Source organism: Symphodus melops, assembly GCF_947650265.1.
Source record: "Symphodus melops genome assembly, chromosome: 15".
In the NCBI taxonomy this organism is placed as follows: Eukaryota; Metazoa; Chordata; class Actinopteri; order Labriformes; family Labridae; genus Symphodus; species Symphodus melops.
In genome coordinates this window covers 14,300,124-14,320,881 of record NC_136705.1, presented here as the reverse complement: position 1 = coordinate 14,320,881, position 20,758 = coordinate 14,300,124, and the positions used below count along the sequence as shown (strand labels likewise).

The 20,758-nt window shown below is 37.9% G+C and overlaps 1 protein-coding gene across 4 annotated transcripts in view; it reads right to left on the bottom strand.

Moving 5' to 3' along the window:
* Positions 1 to 20,758, bottom strand: part of kcnh1a (potassium voltage-gated channel, subfamily H (eag-related), member 1a) — a 37,610-nt gene that overhangs the window by 5,702 nt on the left and 11,150 nt on the right. For 2 of the 4 annotated variants that reach the window (XM_079362879.1, XM_079362881.1), the window contains 8 exons: positions 20,602 to 20,720; positions 19,249 to 19,641; positions 15,984 to 16,010; positions 13,486 to 13,643; positions 11,195 to 11,466; positions 6,694 to 6,893; positions 4,946 to 5,198; positions 581 to 777 (listed from right to left, as the gene is read on the bottom strand). In XM_079362879.1, coding sequence (XP_079219005.1) covers positions 581 to 777; positions 4,946 to 5,198; positions 6,694 to 6,893; positions 11,195 to 11,466; positions 13,486 to 13,643; positions 15,984 to 16,010; positions 19,249 to 19,641; positions 20,602 to 20,720 — 1,619 coding nt within the window. The remainder of the gene's footprint in view (positions 1 to 580; positions 778 to 4,945; positions 5,199 to 6,693; positions 6,894 to 11,194; positions 11,467 to 13,485; positions 13,644 to 15,983; positions 16,011 to 19,248; positions 19,642 to 20,601; positions 20,721 to 20,758) is intronic. The other 2 variants (XM_079362880.1, XM_079362882.1) reach the window with 1 other exon arrangement.

Sequence of the window (20,758 nt, the reverse complement as noted above, 5' to 3'; positions counted from 1 at the left end):
AAGTTGAAACATACTCAGGGGAAATTGAGGGCAGGATGCAGGACCATTCAAAAATACTACCAGATATCTAATGATACAAAGCTTAATTGAGTAAAGTATCCCTTTAATAAAATCTTACTTTTTTTTTACACTTCAGAGGACTAATTTTCAAAATCTGTATTTACACAAAATAAATCACTACATAAGCAGGAACCTAAGCCAGTGTAACTTTACAAAGAGAAGACAAATTATAGTAAACACCTGTCCTAATTCTCTGTTGTCTTTAGTGGGAAAATACCACAGCTATTATGACTCGTCAACAAAATAAAAACACTTCAAGTTTAAGCTCAATAGAGGAAAAAAACCACAGGAAATGCAGCGCTTATGGGCCTGAAGTAAAAGCAGACTGCAACCATGAAGAATCCTTTGTTTCAAAACATATATTGGGTCAACTTAAAAAAGACAATCATCAAGATTTAGAGAATGATTTTGTTTCAAAGTTAAAAAAAAATCAAATCAGACATGGAAGTTACAGGAAAATGACTGTCAAGCCAAAATCTAAACTAACTGAAACTTAGGAACTGTTTGAAGATTCTCTCACCCTTTTTCGTAGGTTGTAGGTGAGCAGCAGATTTCTTGAGAAGTGGTTGGAAAACGCTGTGTAAAACTCGAGCACCTTCTGCAGAGCATCCCGTTTAATGACGTGGAGGTCACAGTAGGTCAGAGCTCGGACGTTGGCACATGCTTGAGCCAGAGTGACCTCCTTCCAGAAAACATCCCCAAACACATCCCCTTTACCTGCAGAGAGAGAACAATGTTTAAACATTGCTTAATGTTAATGTTTAGCTGCTGGATAAGGATATCTCCTGGATCCTATCAAAGATTTGTCATGCTTTATCCTTAATTATAACACAAATTATGTGAAAAAGAAATAGGGCTCATATTTATTTACCTGTTTATTAAATATTGGTGTTCAGTCCTTTACAATCTTTTCTGACCAACTCCAGCATATTGTGATTTACTTGAAGTTATGAAAATAAATATGAGCGTAGGAACTCTATGGACCAACAGATTGCCTGTGAAGGCACCAGTCATCATCAACATCTGCTGGTTTGAACCTTTAACTGAGCACATAGAACAACAAATCATTGTGATGTGCGTGCCTGAGAAGAAGCCAATTAATATGATTTTGTTGTTGACCACCCGGATAAAGACTGCAGTTTCCGTAGAAGAAGAAGGGAGAAGAAAGACAGCAGTTATTTGCGCGCATTGTGCGGCTCACTACAACTGGTTTTTATATCAAAGATGGCTCGACATTGAGCAGGTAAGTACCTTCGTCACTGAATAATCCTTATCCCTATGGAGTAACAACATATATCAGGCAGTATGCATGTAGAGTATCTGTTTTTTTTCACGTGTTTGGGAAGGCCGGTTATAGGACGCAAGTGTGTCCGGGTGATGCTTCTCTACTCATATTAAAAGATGTTGATGAAGTAAAAGATGAATTTTTCGACTTTCTTGTCTTTTTGCTGTTTTGCACCTGAACAGTTTTTCCAGTTTGATGTTGCTCTTTTTCTTTACAGTTGGAACAGTTGTAGGCTGCACCCAGTAAAAAATGACACTCAAAACTGAAATGAAGAGTCGGCAGTCATGGCAAATCTTGAGCACATACTTTAACACATCAGAAGATTTCATCTTTTTACCTCAAGTTTGACGTCAGGGTAAAATGTCTGCCTTAAGAAAATGGTCAATAAATCAATAAGGCTTATAACTCAGTATAATCAGACTCCAAATCAACAGTTTATACCGTAAAAACATTTATCGATTTACATGCCTGATAACTAATCTAAATACAGCATGAAAAGTAAATGAAGCATAATAAAACAATAATCAAACAGATAAGTTATAATGATTATAATGAGCAACTGATGATGTTTATAAAGCAGTCTCAGGGATAATAAGCCAAACAGCCACAGCCTGAAGATCAGATGAGACGTTTGTGTACTTAACATGTTGATTCTGTTCCCAATGCCATTAGGCTAACTAATTTGATTCATAGCGGTAACTTGTTCATCACTTCAGGCTCCATAACAGGCTCTGACCAGGTCAATGGTATTAGCCTGAAAATACATTGATTGTTACAGAGGAACCAATAGCAGGTTATTGATGGAAAAAACACAGCCAGTATAGTGTCTCTAGTGCAGCCAGAGAATGCTATCCATTATTCACTTAATCAATCATTAGGCAAATTAAAGGAGGGAGTTAAAAAAGAAAAACTCCACTGGGATTTAATCAGGCCAGCATAAGCAAAGGAAAGATCTGTTATCTGATCTTTGTAAAGACAAAGTACGATGCTCACTACTACCATTACTAGTGTACGCACACACACACACACACACACGCGCACACACACACACGCACACACACACACACACCTAACACACGTGTCCATACACAAATGACCATACACACACACATGACCACGCACACAGACACAGCACACACCCTTTGACACATACACAATACAATATTGCTTCGTTTTTTTTAAGTTTTGATTTTTCAAAGTGACATATCAGCACATCTTTAGCTTATAAACAGAATTTATTATCAATATTTGCTTATTTAAAAAAAATCAATTATGGAGAAACGTTAATTTAAACGTTTTTTTGGCCATTTGATAAAAATCTGTCTCTCTCTCTATTTAGGTTTCCACCAACTCCTGAAATGAATCCCAGACTACTTAGCTGCTAAATCCTCTGCTATGTTCACCTACTACTAAGCTTGCTTTGTGTATGCTTTTTTCTTACTAAGCAGAAAATGTACAGGTGGCCTTAGAGCTTTTTCCCTGACAACAGTTAGATTATAAGGCAGGAGAAAACGCTATTTACTGTAAGCAGTTAAAGAGGACCAAAATAGGTCCATATAGCTTCAGCAAAAAATTGTGATTTATGAAGCTGAGAGACGCTGCAGATGTAGGTGTATGGGTGACCCTTTTCATTTCATGAATTATTATGATTAAAAAATATTGATTCTAGCCTTCTGTCTAACGCAGGGCCATAATGCTCCAGAAGGAGTAAAATGGGACTTTTATTACATCTGTTCATTTTTCCTTGATGTTTATTTATAGGTATGTTTTGAAATACGTGTGTGTAAAAATGTGTATGTTTTCATTTAGTTTTTATGAATTATTTTGTAACTTCTTATACACAGACTCTTGTCAATTGATGGTGCTGACATTAGTGGAGATGGAGAGAAACAGACCATTATTGTGTTCTTTAGAGGAACAGTTGTTTTTCTTTCATTGCAACTAAGACAAACTTGAAAAGGCAAGAGTTCATTCAAAATGTTAGCAAGTGTGTTTTTCTGTGACAAACATTACAGACAGCAATCCCCCAAACAGCCACTTTAACTGCAGTCACAATGAGGAAAGTGAAAACTGCAGACACAAAAGGAGAGTCTGAACAACAACCTATTTTTGTTTTACCATGACGCTACACATTTTTTTAAACAGCACTGGAGGCAAATTGGATTTTTTGTTGTCCTTACTGCCACTATGCTATAAAAGAGTTAGCAATAGTAATTCCAGATCATAATGTTGAACACACCTATGTCTGTGTAATGTCACCTTTTTTTAACCTTAGAAAACCCTCACTGTATTTGTCCTGAAAAAGGTGAAGAAATGTGGGGGAAATAAGAAGCCTTGACCGCCCAGGTCATGAAATAAAAATAAGTGAGGAATCCATTATTAATTAGGTTAAAATGCTAATGCTGTTATTTCAGCATTTCTTCAAAGGGTCTCTAAAGTCCTGGGACCGTGTTTACCACACTGCAAAAAGTAAGTTATGGGATCATGACAAAATACAAAATGGTTATTTGTAAAACTAAAAATAAAAGCAATTTTAGTTCTTGATTTTTTTTTTTTTTTTTTTTACATCTAAATCCAGATCCTTTAGATCTCTGAGGCTGGTTAAGAGTACAACCTGAATAGCTGCAGATTAAGCAGGCTTTACAGGAGCTAAACCAATAACTGCTGTTGAAGATTTTTCAGGTAACATGACAATAAATAACAATATACACTAAACAAGAAAAAAGCTGATACTGATTTTAATTTTTCTGTCATTCTACAGCATAATTTGAGTTCACTTGTGGTTCTACATACTCATTATGATAACAATTCAGATTTTATTTTTAGCAGCAGCAGAATTTCTTATCTTATAATGAAGTATTATTTCTAATATTAGCTACTATTGTATCCACATTTAGACTTTAACATGCCAAATGGGAAGTTCTGCTTCACAGCACTGTACAGTCAACAAAGAGTGACAGCACAGAGAATCAAAACAGTATACATTACACAGTAACACAGGCCTGCTGTTAAGTGCAGTTATGGCTGCAGGGATCAGGTTTTTCCCGAAGCCAGCCTTCCTGCACATTTGTCCTGTATCTTTGTACGTTTGGTTTAGTTTTTTTTAATTTAGTTTATTAGTTTAGTTGTCAGGGACCATGTAGAAAAATAACATTGATCTTACTGAAAAGATGCTTCGGACCAGATGATAGCAGTTTGCTAATTTTCATCTGCAGTCCCCGGTCAACACATAATACAACATATGTGATAAATATATCACTTTTAGTCTTGCAATTAAAAAAAACTTTTCAGACATAAATTAACAAAGACAAGATCATCTTATTATTGACACTCAGAAAACCACTTCCCAACTCCTCATTGGCTCTCAATTCCTAGTCTGTGAATAAAGGCCAGAGTTTCAGCACAAATTACTGTCAAAAATATTTAAAATAAGTATTCAACCGCTTCATTTTACTTCTTTGAATCACATTTATTGGAAACATAGAGATACCAGTAAGTCTTAAATTGTTTATGGCTTTGATTTGCATATTTACTTAAACTCAAGAAAAACAAACGAGGAATCCACCTTTTAGTCACATTTAAATAAATCCCCTGACTCACCTAAAATTGCCACCACCTCGTCGTCCTGAATGACCTCAAGTGACCCCGACACCACAAAACAGAGGCTGTCTACGCTTTCACCAGCGTGGTAGATCAGGTCTCCGGGGGCACAGTGGATGGTCTGAAACTCCATGGCCAGCGCTCTGAGACACCCATCACTGGCGAGACGGAAAGCAGGGTGCTCTTTAAAAACCTTCCTATTGAGATGGACACAGATATCGGCTCTCATGTCCTTGGGACAAATCTGCAACACCTGTAAAGACGTGTAGAGAAAAGATACTAAAGAACACTGCAGAGCTGGTTGGACAAAATGTTGTGGTTGTCTCACACATAACATTTGCTCATGTGCTTAACCACAGTTTTCATTATAGTGACTAGTTGGGACCTTGAAAGGCATTTTAGATGATGTGATCAATCATTTTTGTCCCCAAATGTGTTAAGTTGGACAGCTACATGTCTGACATCTTTGTTTGATGCTTGGTTAAGTGTTACAGTAATAACTAGAGACAAAAATTAAGATTTCTCATTTAAATAAATATCAAAGGATAAAGTGTTTGAGAGAGAGCCTTACTGTGACCTTCTCATGGATATCATTATATCATATCTCATAACTTTTTTCCAGACCAAAGAGAAAAAAGTAAACATATTCAGTGATTAAAAAAATGAATGTGGACTTTGGAGTTTTTAAAAAACAAAACAAAAGAAAAAACAGATTATACTGTAAATAGCAGTTCAAAGTGGAACTTGTGAGAAATTCTGATTTAATTGTGCACGGTTTTGAAAACTCAATTGACAAAAAGAAATATTCTAAAGTCGCCAAATAATTTTCAGAAAGTAAAAAAAAAAAATCACATGACACCATAAAGCCTTTTTTTTTAACCAATAAGAGAGCTGAAGCACATTTCTAGTTCAAAAGCCTTTGAAAAGACTTCACCAGTGAAATATGTATCTACATGGTACTGAGTGTGTTTAGTATGAGTTATGATTTATAATGGAAGCTTCTAACAGCTCAAAGTCCAGCCGCCTCTCTGTTGAGTGTCAGCGAGCAGCAGCATGTCATTCAGGTACACCTAATCACCAGGACTCTGCCTTTAAAACAAATCTGTTTGAAGATGAATGTCAAGCAGAGAGGGGATTATGTGCCATTTTTAGACCCTTCAGTGTAGCCTGAAGCCAGACAAATAAATCACACATATAGATGTAGTGTAAGCATAACTTAAAAAGATGAGCAGATAAATAAAGATTAGCCTTTCAGTTACACACGTTTTCCTGGAGACAATATCCTTGCCTTGTTTGAGATTCTGCTTCTAATTTGAGCTTAAATAATAAATTTGTTCCTATAATTGGATTCTGGACAGTTGGATTAAATGGGATTCAGTGATATAAATTCTTTCTGGCTTCACATCATTCAGCGTGGCACCAGCTCAATCTTCCTGCAGCAGCTGAAATTGCTTGATTTCCACAAACTCAAATCATTTTAGCATCGACTGAATTCATCGGGATGACAGGTGGGGGGGAACTCTATATTACTGTGCCATAAATGCAAATAAAATACAACGCCTGATTTTGATAATAGCAGCTCAATTTTTGCCAGAGAAAAAACCTAAACGTTTTTCTGATACAAGTTAACAATAAAAAAAGTACTTTTCCATAATGTGATGGTCAAGGAGCATCAACGGTAATGGTTGCATATCAGTGGAGTGGATGGGAGGAATAAGGGTATTATTTTGGTGATCAGTCTGACATACCTTTTCAGTGTCAATACCCCGTGACATGGACCAGGTGGAGGCAATGTAGTCCATAACTCTTTCGCTCAAGCCTTTTGGCACCTGGTAAAGCTTGAGGAAGTCCCGCACGCTGTTAAGCATCTCATGGTAGCGATTGGTGTTAGCGTACATCTGCTGGAAGATTGTTGTCACATTACCAAAGATGGTGGCGTAAAGAAGGGCTGTGGAAAAATGTTGACATTTAATTTAATGCAAGTTAACAGAAAATCGTGAGCATCATCAAAGACAAGTCTCCAACATTGTTTAAAAAAAAAAATTAAAAAAAAACTGAACCCAAAGGGTGATTTACAAGGAGACCCTAATCTAAAAGAAACCAAGGATAAATAAATCTTAAATCCTTTATTAATCAAGACTTAAACATCTTAACTAGTTGACAAAGACGTTTAAAAAGTAAAAACTTGAAGAATTGGACAAGAAGAAGAATTGGACATAAAAGGATATAATAATTCACATCTCTAAATGTGGGTTTAAAAGTCTCCCAGACAGGAAAACAAGATGTATTCTCTTTGACACTGGTTTCCCTTATATATTTACTATCTTACATCACATAGCAAACAAAATTAGCCTAAGACTTAATATTATTACATGAGTGCTTTATCCAGAGAGGAATAAAACATAGCAGCTCATAATGGTCTCCAAATATAATCAACAGAACTCTGCAACTATTGAAGGTTTGTGTGTCTGTGAGCATGTGTTTGTGTGTGTGTGTGTGTGTGTGTGTGTGTGTGTGTCTGTCTGTCTGTCTGTACCATCCATCCTCAGCCAGTTACACCCAGCTAAAAATATTAAGTCTTGTCTAATGAGACAAGAAAAAAGAAAAAAAAAGTATATCAGTGCATCTCTGAGGTGGATAAACTGGTGCAACAGCTGGTGTGTGCGTGGATCAAAGCAATCACATGTCAGCTCAGCGTGTGTAACCTTCTCTTGGCAATGAAGCCTTAATTAGCCCTAATAGAAGGGACGGAGAGGAGACATACCAGCCACACATTTCAATTATCCTCTGAAGATGACAGGAACCTGTGCGTGCATTTGTTTGTGTGTACGTGTTTGTTTATTTCACGGTGCACAATCAAAGTGTTGAAACACTGTACAGGGAATAATGCTAATTAAAAAGTGCACACAACTCCTCAAGGGCAAGTATAAAAGCAACCTTCCTCCTTTCATCACTGATGCTCATTTGTTACTCCATGTTTTCAAGCATAGCAGTAAAGTATGATGCTCTTCAACACTTGCTAAGCAAAGGGTATGCTATTGTTTGTACAATATCCTTCAAAATCAGCAGATTAACGCAACAAGACGAGGTCTCAGCCAATTAAAACAAAGATGCCTCCCTCTGAAGTTGCCAAAGTTTCGGATGATCGAACCTCAAGCCTGAGCGCAGATGGCAATCCTCACTCCACTGATAAGCAGAAAAATGCTGCAACAAAAGGAAACTCAATCGTTCCCCACGGAACGGCCCTTCATCTAGTTCCCAACGTTGCTCTTTTCTTGCTGACGTGCACAACTTCGTCCCAGCCTTCCTTGGCATCCAACAACTGGCTTGTTTGAAGGTAGTTAAGAGACAGTAGTCAGAAACACAAGCCCCAGGCCAACAGTTGCTATAGAAACAGGACATATGTATAATGCCCCCCCCTTCCCAAATCCCTCGTCACACTGTGATCTTCTACTGCCAGCACCGATCCAGTGCTGATGATAAAAATAGAACAGTATCAGGGCATTCATATTTCATAGAGAACAGCCATGGACTACAGTAGATTGCATCTACAACAAGCCTCCTGAGGCTGTCTGCTTTTTGGGGTACTTACGCTTTAAGATGATTTGAATCTCATGAAGGAAATTTTAGATAAGTCTGCAGATGGGTTTTGTGGGTTCCCTCAAGAGTAAATTCATAAACCTGAACAGCCAATGACAGGAAAGGGAGATGGGGACAATCAGTGCTCACCTCAGGGTAGGGACTGTGCTTGAAAAAAATATTCGACAGAGGTGAGAAGTGATTGCAGAGGGATCACAGGGAGCACTGTACTAAATTGATCCGACGTTGTTCGTTATTACTTTGAGGTGTTGCTCCCCATGTGCAGTCACACATAATGGCACCGTGCTGTACAGCAAATTATGAGCCACACAAGCTGCAGATATCTTATAAATGTTTAATATTGAGATGGGGGAAGAAGGACATACTGTGAAAATCTCCCTACTTCTCAGCATGTTAGATGGTTTGTTAGTTAGTAACAGCGGGTGTCTCGAATGCAGCATAACAAAGTTCAACATCTTTATTATTTATATCCAGGGCAAAATGGCAAATTCTGCCCATTTGTTAACCACAACAGGGAACAGAAACATCTACTGATGAGACCTTTACATTGTGTTTTTAATGGATAGTTTGCCCTTAACTAATGAATATATGCCAAATGATTTACATTTTCAGGCTTAAAATTTCCAGAAAGCCACACAGTTTGGTAAAAAAAAAAAAAAGCTTTACTTAACACTACTCTGAGGACTACACTTCAGAAAATCTCAATAATTCAGCACAGTAGGTCTTAACAGCAGACTGAGTTAATGAGACTAATGTAGGAAAAAATAACAGCTCCCACTGTGCTGTGTTAATGTGGTCTGACTGGAGAGAGGGAAACTGTTGAAAGCTACACAATAGTTTTGACTACAATTTAACGCTTTTTAGACATTTTCACATCTTGCTGAAAATCTGTTTCCCTGCATGTTTTTATTTACTAAATCGTTGTTGTTGTTGTTTTTTAACTATATTAATCTTAAATATCTCAGCAATTGCACAAGCTGTTCTTTAAGTCAGTTTCAAACCAGCCTTACATTTTATTTTGTTATTTAAAAAACGTTTTGTCTCATATCACATCCATGAAAAGACAGGCATAAAAATGTAGCAAACTGAGATGTGATGATTAAGCAGCTGCAGAACTCAAAGTGGCAATACATCCAAGTATTTATATTGCCTAGCTGTAGAAACTGGCTTGTTTGGACACTTTTGCAGGTAACCTATGATGACTGGGCTATCCAACAACATGCTGGACTATTGTGACTAATATCTTGCCAATCACTATTTTACCAAGTGACATTTGAACCCCTGGCATTATCTCATTGGGATCATTTCATTCAATGTAAAACTCAGAAGCTCTTTGAGCTAGCTTGTTGTGTGTTGGCAGGCTCATCAGCTTGGTTGCTAACTTTGATATGTCAGACAAATCTGCAGGGGGCAAAAGATGTGTTTTTTTTATTTTTTTTTATTTTTTTACCATCTGTCATTTCTAAAATAAGATATGTGTAAGCTCTAGTAAGAAATTGACTTGTGTTGTATTAGCTTTTTTATTGATTGCTCTTTATTTAGAACACTGAAATCTAAATGACATAGAAGTTATCCTCTTCTTTTTTGACAATATGGATTGATCATTACGTCTTATGTTGATAGCAGATAGAGAGAGATTGTGGATAGGTGAGCTACAATGACTTTGCTCAGAGAGAGAGGGGCTGTTAAAGAGCTGGTCTCAACAGAAACAGTCTCTTTGTACTTTCAACACATAATAGAGACAATCAAACCTGGCAGGGGCAATCAGTACTACCTCCTGTCTTTATTACTTTTTTTTCTTCTTTTTTTTCTTGTCTCATTATGATTGTTTTTTTTTACAGTTATGAAACTAGACATGACTCTCACTATGAGCAGTGGCAGTAACTGTGGATGAGATTAACAACGGAAACGTGGTCAAACATACTTGAGAAGATGGCCGATGTTTAGCAGGGTAACAATTGATTCCCTGTCCTTCACATGTCCTCTTACCAGAACCTTCCTTGGTTTATGCTGGGTAGTGTTAATTGGCCACCATTTTCATGTACGGTATTTACTTTTTTTAAAAAGGGGAACTGTATTTAAGGCTGTATTTGGTCACATATTTGTGAATAAATGAAATTTTAACGAAGGAAAGTCTATTTCCTTCAATTGGTTTTGAGTGGACCAGTTACCCAAAACCAAAACCCACCCATAATGTTGCGTCTGATTGTATGGTAAATCACTGTCTTTGAAAAGCTAAATTCATCTCTGCAAAAGCTCCACTGATATATTCAAAACATCAACCTCTTGAAGTGGAGACAAAGAAACAAAAACTGACTTCTAAAAGTGGTACTTCTTTAAAAGTATTGACGCCTAAATAAGGGCTTTCATGTGTGACTTTAAGTCGAAGGAATACACTCTGAGGTAGGCTGAGAGAAAGACAGATAGCATCCCCAACCTGTGATAGTAAAAACTGAATAAGAAATACAGGAGAGTGAGAAATATTGCTCAGGTTAATCATCTAAAGTTTTATCTCCCAGCTTGAATGGCTTTATCTATAATTCATTTATTCACCTATCTCACTGGATTGTGGCTTTAAAGAGCATAGTTAAACTCATCATGTTTCATGCATCTGCCACACTGGATGGAAGATAAAACAGCTCCACTCACATCCAATCATCATCATGGCCACGGCAAAGATTTTCTCGCAGTCTGTCGTCGGGGCAATGTTACCAAAGCCTATGCTCGTCAGGCTTGTCATGGTGAAGTACAAGGAAGTGATGTAGACTGAGTGCTTGTTTGGTCCTCCCTCCCACTTCCCTGAGCCGCTTGCGTTGAAACGGTACGGCGTGCCTACGGTCTCAGCTAGGATGTAGAGCCAGCTGTCCATGCGAACAATGTTGGTTTCTTCATCGATAACTTCGTAATCACCAATGCTGTACCTGGAGTGAGGAAAGGAATAAATCAGCAGGAAATACAGAAAACAAATATTTTGAGGGATTAGACACTGAATCTCACAATTACAGGTTAGTAAATGTTGTTTCCATTAGAAGTATTATGTAATGATGAACAGGAAATATGTGGCATACTCTCAAGACAAAACTTAGCAGTCAACATTGAAGCTAGCCGCTCTGTGAGGCTAAAGTCACAGCATTTGCTGCACAATGAGCAAAAAGCAAAGCTAGGATAGCTTATGCTAACACATATTACATTTAACAGGCATTATGAAGGCCTATGCATATGTTACCAATGTTATTGGTACCGGTAAGCCCTTTTGGGTAATTATCAATCAACGTGTATAAATCAGTGGCAGATGGAAATGTCTTTAGTGGTTTAAGTGTGTAGGAGTTGGAGAGAATTCAGAAGGTCAATTTTGCCAGTCCGTCATCAGGATGGCAACAGCCAATGAGCTTTGAACGTTGACTGGGGTTCTATAGCCTGGTATGGTAACTTGTCTATAAAATAAATATCAGAGATTGCTCTTTGCTGTCTTTTTTTCTAATGCTATCTGCACTGGTAAGAACAACCATACAATTGTTTTGTACAGTAGACTACAATTGACAGTGATTCTGCTTCCATCCATCCATCTAGCTCAGGGAAGCTTGACAGTACCAGCAGCCTAATTGCTTATGTCTGTCATTTAGTTAGAAAACCAGCTTGGAGAAGAGCTGGGGAGCTGTGGAAAAAATCCAACACATTATAAATTAACAGCTGACAAAGCAGAAAATTCTGATTTCTTTCCTGTTTTTTTATTTCCTCTGTGACGTGTTTTGGATTTACATCACTGGACTGAGCATGCAAAAAGAATAAATCCTATAACTGTCCCCCCCCCCCCCCCCCCCCCCCCCATAGAACCACAGGATGTATGTCTCCCAGCAGTAATCACCTAAAACTGAGCAGTATTTCACAAGCAGAAAAATCTAAGAAATGTGAACATTTTTCAGAGAGGGTTCATTTACTGTCCTGGTGATCATGATTGATGGTGGTTGAACTTTTCTCAATTGACAACATGACTGTTGTAGATCCACTATACTTTCGTATTACCACTAATAATGAAGGAACACGAGACCAGGGAAGTTGCACTTTGCCTGTATTACTTTTTTACTCAGGACTGAATACCATGACAACAGAAGGGGGTGTGACGGTATCTTAGAAGGGACAAACTTAGGCTGTCAATACACAACAATGACACTGTTTGTGACCATGGAAACCAAAGAAACCACACTGAGGGAAAACAATTCTGGAGCTATTTTTATTACTTCTGAGTCTGTTATTTGGAGAAATGCCAGTTTTATTCATTCATCTTTTATTATACTGTCTGGGCAAATGAAGCAATGTTTATGATATCGGTGAGAGCCTCCTGTGTGTTTCGGCTGCCTCCAGGTTTGTGAACGACGTTTGTGAACATCGTTGAAATCTTTAGACATTGTTATAAACATAATAAATCAAGCTCAACACATGATGGTAACGTAACCAACTCCTGCCCCCTGTAGAGTAGCTGATCTGATTAGACTTTAGAGGCCAACACTCCACACATTTGCATTTTAATGAGGCTCAACAAATTCTCATCAAAATCATTACAACTCTTTGTGGCTCTACCAAAAACATGCAATTTCAATGCATGAAACAAGCATGTTGACAGAAAATGTCATGCTAATGAATGCCCTAATTACTGTACCTTAATCAATGGCCTGCCTATGTTAATTTGCTCTAACGTAAATGTCAATGTCAGCTTAAAAGCAGTCCATTAAAATGTAGTATGTTATTTATTCTATTATCACATGTCGCAGTTATTTCATCTTTCTAATTGAGTGACATTTTTATGAATAAAAAAACTATAAAAAACGGCATGACTGGCTGCAGAGAAGTTGGAATAGCAGAGATGACAATCGTCTACCAACAAGTGAAAGGTAAGAGATTTATTTTTGAGAAGGGGAACAAAAAGCAAAACATAAACATACCAGATGCAGGCCAGCCAGTGAGCAGCCAGTCCAAAAACACAAACCAGCAGGACCAGTACAGCCGCCCCGTATTCAATGTAGTGATCCAGTTTACGAGCAACCCGACCCAGACGGAGAAGTCGCACCACCTTCAGTGAGCTAAAGAGACTGCTGATCCCCTGAAACAGGAATAAAAGAGCAAAGGGACAAAAAGAGAAGACAACATCAGAAACACTTTGGAACATCATCATTTATGTTCAGTTTGTGATATGAAGTAAATGTTTACACAAATCTGAACCTGTAGAACTTTTAACTACAGTTAGACTTTAATATAAAGGAACCCTTTGGCCTTATTCACCACTTTGATCTAATTCATGACTTTATATAAAATACAATGTACTTGTAGCAGGACAAACACAAATACAAAAACAACACAACTGCTGCTCCTACAGTTATTTCTACTGCTATCTCTATACAAATCTGTACAGAAATGACTGTGGCTATTTTCTTTCTTTTTTTTTTGTTGTTGATGACTTTCCCGCTTTAATCCCGTTATTTCCCACTTATTACCTTTTTGTGATTAGTCTTGTTTTTGAAATTCGTAAAGAATAGGAATAAGGTGACAGCTGCTTGTAAAAGTAATAAATCTTAGTGATATTATGATTTGATATAAGCACAAACAACAAAAACCTGTATTCTTCCTTGCTTTTCTCAGGCTGTCCTTACCCAAACGATATTAAAACCAAACATTGCAACATGGTCAATTAAATGTGATAATTTATGATATTTGCAAGAGCAGATCATATGAACGAGAAGAGAATAGAAACATGTTAAGACCAACAAGATTCAGTGCTAATATTGATATCTTTTTTTATATTAAATATTTCTGCGCATCAAGACGATTTTACAAGCGGCAGTTACATAACAAGGAGCCAAATGTCTACTCGGCTAGAAACATCCACTATGTGATTCAAACAGACAATCCCATCATTTTGCTGGTGGTCCTGTGTGTGTGTGAATGCGTGTTTATGTGTGTGTGTGTGTGCAGGCGCACGTGTGTGTGTGTGTGTGTGTGTGTGTGTGTGTGCATTTGGAGGGATATTGATTTAACTAATGTGCTGTTGTGTGCAATCCGAGTACGACTGCAGCGCTAACTGTCACTTGATCTGATCGAGCTGCCTGCCAGACACCTCAGCTTCTCTAAAATCCCTTTACAGAGCTGAGCTCCAACACAACTCAGTTAGGAGTGCAATACCGCTGTTAAGTCCTTCTGCAAACTCTACAAACACAGGAGCTATGTTCATCACTTAAAAGCTTGTTAGGGGATCTAACTTGTGAAAAGATTTTTCTGATTCATAAAGGCTTATTTGCTTTCTTGTTATGAGTTACATGAGACTAGATAGCTGGCAGGAAATGTTCAATACAAAGCTGAAGTAAACCTGACAAGCAAAAAAAGAAAGAGCTTCCAAATTATTTTTTTTGACATCTTGCGCTATACCTAAAGCTGATCAGGTTTCATAAGTCCTGAAAATGTCATATAATTATTATTGTAAATATATAATAATAATAATAAACATGTTAATCGTCTGCCTAAAACAATTATTTGGCTTTTCTTACCAGTGCAGATAGCAGTAATTGGTTAAATGAGGTTAATGCCGTACTAGGCCAACAATACCTGATTCTAAAATTATGGGTGGTGCGATCATGTTTTTATTTGCTAAGAAAGGCAACCTGAAGCCCAAGCTTTTTTTTCCTCCCTATTGAAATGTAGGATTGATGCCATGGTAATATCTGTGCTTTGAGAGAGAAAGAAGCTTGAGCCTGGAGTGAGGCAGTCTCAGCATGAAGGAGGGAGAAACGATCCTCTCTGACATTTGCGTAACAAAAACTTAAAACTTAACTTAAATTTGGGTTCAATAGGGAGCTTCTGTCTGTCAATATTTTGTCGACTCTTTCACAGTGTCAAAAATTTGTCAAAATAAGACACTCTGGAAAACAAGTCTTTAAAAATGTTGGAAGAAGAGACTTTTAAAATATGCAGCACACTTTCTTTAAAACTCCCTTTGTTTAGGCATTATTTCAATGCCTGGGTGACTTTTTGAATTTTTTAAATATCTCATTGCTGCTGTATATTTGTCACAAATGACACGTAACTGCTGACTGGAGGATTGAATCAGCTCTCATGCAGCTTTAATGAAGCCGTTTTTCATTTCAAAGTGGAGAGCACAATCACATTCTTGTCATCTCCAGGCAATGAAGAGCCTCAGCAAGAGAAACAAAAATAAGCAGCACAAATCTTAACTTGCTTTCTGTGACATTTACGTCACGCAATAATGCTTCTGCTGTCGTACGCTCATCCAGCACAGCAGCTGAAGTTTCAACGCAAGAGTGAACGAGGATGTGTGGTGCGTTTTGTCAGAGCTTTCGTGGAGGGTGGATGTAACGTTTGTGTCAGGTGTAAAGGTGTGTCTACAAGTCAAACGAAAACACAAAACTACTCTAATCAAACTGAAGCCTACTTGGGTGACAGCTCGGTGATTCCAATTCTTCCCATCACGTCCCATGCATGAATACAGGCAGAGGAGGAAGGTGGGGGGGATGGGTTGACCATGCAAACAGAATGGAGGGATGCAAAAGAAGAAAAAAATACACAAATAAGACAGAAAATCAGAAGTAAGCAATGAATAAACACATAATAAAGAGATTTAAAAAAAACCCATCTAATTTGATAAAAGCATGCAATCCTGTACCGACATTCTTAAAACACATGGACAGCAATACACATTTGCTGCTGATGTTTTTGTTCAGTAGTTTTTTTAAACTGAAATGACAATCAGTCTCAAGTTGATGTACGGCCCTTTAAAATCGCCAAGAATAACTTTGACAGCCGCTCTTTCTTAATGATCTCCCCTCCTCTGTTTGGAAACCTGTTGGGGGGAACAGCCATCAAAGTTATTCATGTCTGTCGTTAAGGTCTGCAGTGGCAGCAAATATGTTTCAGTGCCAGGTTTAATAACACGGGCAATTGTTTACCCGCTCTCGTTTACCCCTGCCATGGATTGCCTCACAGCAATCTGGAGCATATTGGAGTCACTGAGATGATGCAGAGACAAGCTGGAAGATGATCCTGGAAGTGGATGGTCATATACAGTAGCAGGAATGGATGTTGCTGTACAGTAAATGTGTTCATAACCTTATCCACCTCACAGTCATAGAAAACAACAGTATGGTGTTGTGATAAGTCTGATTTCTCGATATTTCATCAGCTTGCGGTTCACGTGGATAACAGCTTCATAGTGTAACTGAAAAATGTATGCATTATTTCTAAATAATCTCTTGACATGGAATTTGTTGAAATAAATAAAAGATGTACACCTGTCCTGATTTTAATTGTCTGACTGTTTACTATTGTTTTTTTTATGGTTTATAAGGTCCTACTTTGAGATGTTCTTTTAAATGTAAGGTGTGTTATAAATAAAAGGGATTATTATTATTATTATTACAATTGCTCTTACAGGATTTAACTAATTATGTATCTCTTATTTAGACCTCAAGTCAACAGCAGTAATCTATCCTGGATACAATTATTGTTTGTTTTTTCCCCACTCATGACTGTCAGCATATCTTTATTCTGTAAAGTCAGTTTCGAGCATGTGGTAGCTTTTATGCCACACAGACACTGAGTATGCTCAGAGAAACAAGGTTTCTGGCTTTACTTCTGCAAGACATCAACTAAGCTCTGGCCGTGACAATTTCTAGAATAACTACACTTAAACAATTATTTTTCTAGAAGATCACAAACTGCAGTGGGTGGGTGCCTTTTAAAATGCCTTTTGGACTTTGACAATTTACTTTGTCTTGAGAATTTAAGTTATTCACAATATGTTGTGTGCATTGTGGGAGATTTTACAACCATTCTGTCCATTGATATTTTGGTCATCAGTGGAGTGCTTGACCTTACTTATAGTGATATGAGTAGATTACTGATTCCTGATGCTTTTACACTGCTCAGCTGTTCTACAAGTGATGGTAACAAACCTGGACATGCAGCAATGCAAGTGCAGGAGAAATGAAGACTCCGAACAAGTTAACATAGGTGTATACAATGCAGGGAAAATCAACTTTGATGGTCTTTTATGAGAAAGGAAACCCATTTGTTGCAATGCTTAGAACACCAAAATACACAATGTGTTATCATTGTTTTTACAGGAACTTCACAGGTCTCCTTTAATAAAAAATCCTAGTATGAATTTTAAAATTATGGAAGTGCCCATCACAGTTTTCCCCGAGCTCAAACAACAATTTTGCCCAATGAAAAGTTTTAATGCCCCAAGATTTGTGTTGTTACAGTCTTTGGTTAATATGATGGATTACTTTGTCTCCAGAAAGAAACAACATGCTCATTAGATCGTTTCACAGACGAAGAAATGACTTCTCATTTATTTATGGATTTGTACTTTTCTCCCCACAAGATCAGATAACCCCAGATCTACCCTTTAAATCCCAAAAGGCAGTTGTTTCTTCCTTCTGCTGACCCCTAACTCTCTGTGGCCCCAGCCAGTTGAACTTGTCAGCGTTCAGGATGCTGAAGTATTGAAAGACTAGAAAGGGCTAAAAATGCTTGACCTGCACATAAAACTCAAGGCTCCATGCCACCAAAATGTCTCTTTTTTAAAGCATTACCACAGCATTTCTTATTCCTGCGTATTGTACGAGCTGCCCCTCAGAGCTCTCAGTGTGACGCACAACACTGTTAAACGCCACTGCAGCATTTCTACATGAACACGCTGTCGCAATAACACACACACACATCATGAGGCATGACACATTTAAGCACACATGGGCTAATACGAACACAAGCAAGGATGCATTATTATAATGAAATCCAGCAAGTGCAGGATGCAGAAGCTCCATTTTATTACTGTGTCAATGTGTTGGAGTGTGTGTGTGTGAGTGTGTGTGTGTGTGTGTGTGTGTGTGTGTGTGTGTGTGTGTGTGTGTGATTGTGTTTGTGTTGGACCTGACTGAAGCACCATGGAGCTGTTTTCATTCATTTATTTCATAGATTTTAATCAGAAAACTTGTAGAATATTTAAAGTAATAAACATTCTTAGTTATTTTCACACATTAAGGTGAGAAATGTATAAACTAGAAATAGACAGCCTTCCAAAGGGGGATGAAAATAGAGACAAAGCTTAAAAATCCATCCAAAAACCAAACAGTCTAATTCATACATATAAATAATAAATATACAACAACACTTACAACTAACTCAAAATGCAGGTTTGAAAACACAACACCGCTTAGTTTTAATCACAGCAGGGTTTCCCATGATTCATTGCTTTTGTCAGCTGTCATAAGGTGTTAATGGTTTTAAGGCATCAGTGACAAAGCAGAGGACTGCAGAGTGGCTCAGTTTAATAATGTAACACTCCTTCCCCCAATTAAAATGTGCCAATTATCTCGAGATCCTGTGATAGCTCTCCAGCACACACTGCCTCATTATGGTCCAACATTTATTTATTCACAAACAAGCATATTATTATGGCGCTCCTTTTTTTCCCTGTGTACAGGATGGGATACGGAGTGCTGTCAACAAATACAATATGTCCTCCTCCTTAGAACTAATCACATCACATAAAATTCAGAGGCAAAAACCTGATCATAAAGCTTTAAAAAATGTGTTTTTATAATAGCAGCAAACGTCACATTTGACAACATGATGTTCATCAATCTATCTTTTCAGCACTAAGTAACAAGCACAGACAAAACCAGCGCTCTCACCTCATCGACGTTCTCAAAGGCGTTAATGACGTCATACGGCAGGCAGGACAGCAGGTCGATGACAAACCAGGTCTTCAGGTAGTTCATCCGAATCAGCTTGGGGTCTGAGATGACTTCCCCGGCGGGTCCTACAAACGTGGTGTGAAAGTTTAAAACAATATCCACCAGGAAGATGACGTCCACGATGCTGTCAACCACGAGCCACGTCACGTTGTTCTGCTTGGTCTTGAAGGAGACGTTGTAGGGTACCATGATGGCTGTGTAGAAGGTGAGGATGAGGATGACCCAGTCCCATGTTGTTTTGAAGAGGCAGTAGTGCAGGATGATGTGAGGAGGAGTTTTAGGGGTCTCCTGCTTATACTGAGGGAGGATATCTGAGCCCAGCTGCAGAACCTGCCACAAGAAGAGGCACATGGATACAGAGTAGGAGGCAAAATATAGTAGTAGGGATAGTTGCGTTATTTTTATTTTTATTGAGAAATTGAATGCATGAAACAATGTTTGGACTAACCGTTTTCAACAAAATCACGAAATCATCAAACTATAAAAAATACATTGCAACTAAATGCAACTGTGTGCCCTTACCAAAAGAGGCTCGAGATGACTTAAGTTCTTACACAATACGCTTCATTTGCAGATGAAAATGAACACCTGGAAGGTGGTACGTGAAGCAACAGAATCCCTTTTAAAGCTTCAAATCAGTCGACATAGCGAGCACACAATTTAAAGTGCAGAAACATTGAAATGTCAGTGACAGATTTACTATCTTGTGTTGAAAAGATGAATGTATGTGATTACTAGGTTATTACATTTACAGTGTTCAATTATTTATTTTACCTAGAAAGCATAATGTTCAATCACAATTGCAATTTTTTGAGTTATTTTAAAAAAAAATTTAGGCCATTAGCACGTTTGCAATAAAGATATCAATCAATAAATCTATTATTTTCTTTTACAGTGCCAGCTGCTGTGGGATGTATATCTCACAGCAAAATGACTTTTTGAATTGAGCACTGACACATCAGTGACTGAATTTCTGGTTTCTTAAAAGTTTGCATCACGGCTTCTCATTGGCTAAAAGATTCAACACAAAGCATCATGGGAATGACCAAGTGGATGGTTAACAGTTTTCAGTGAAGAAAAGATTGATCGGTAAAGACATTGAAAATTGCATTTATCCCTATGGATTTACCTTAATATGTCTCAGAGAAAACACGTTGTTTAAGGCCAGATCAGAAATTTCCAGAAAGAGAAACAGTCACCCTGGAGCTCTAGTCAGAACAGCACAGTTGTATGCTTCACAACAAACAAAAAAAAGGAAAGAAGTCTCTAGCATGCAGCGTTCCTCCATACCTCAGCTAAACGAGAGTGCTTGGTAACATTCTCTCCTTTGTGCACTGTGGGCTGCAGCTGCTGTAAGACTCCTCTGCTGCTTGTTAGAGCTCGAGTCAGTCTGGCAAACTTTCCCCAACCTGAGGGTCAGAAACACAGTCAGGAAACCCAGACTTTG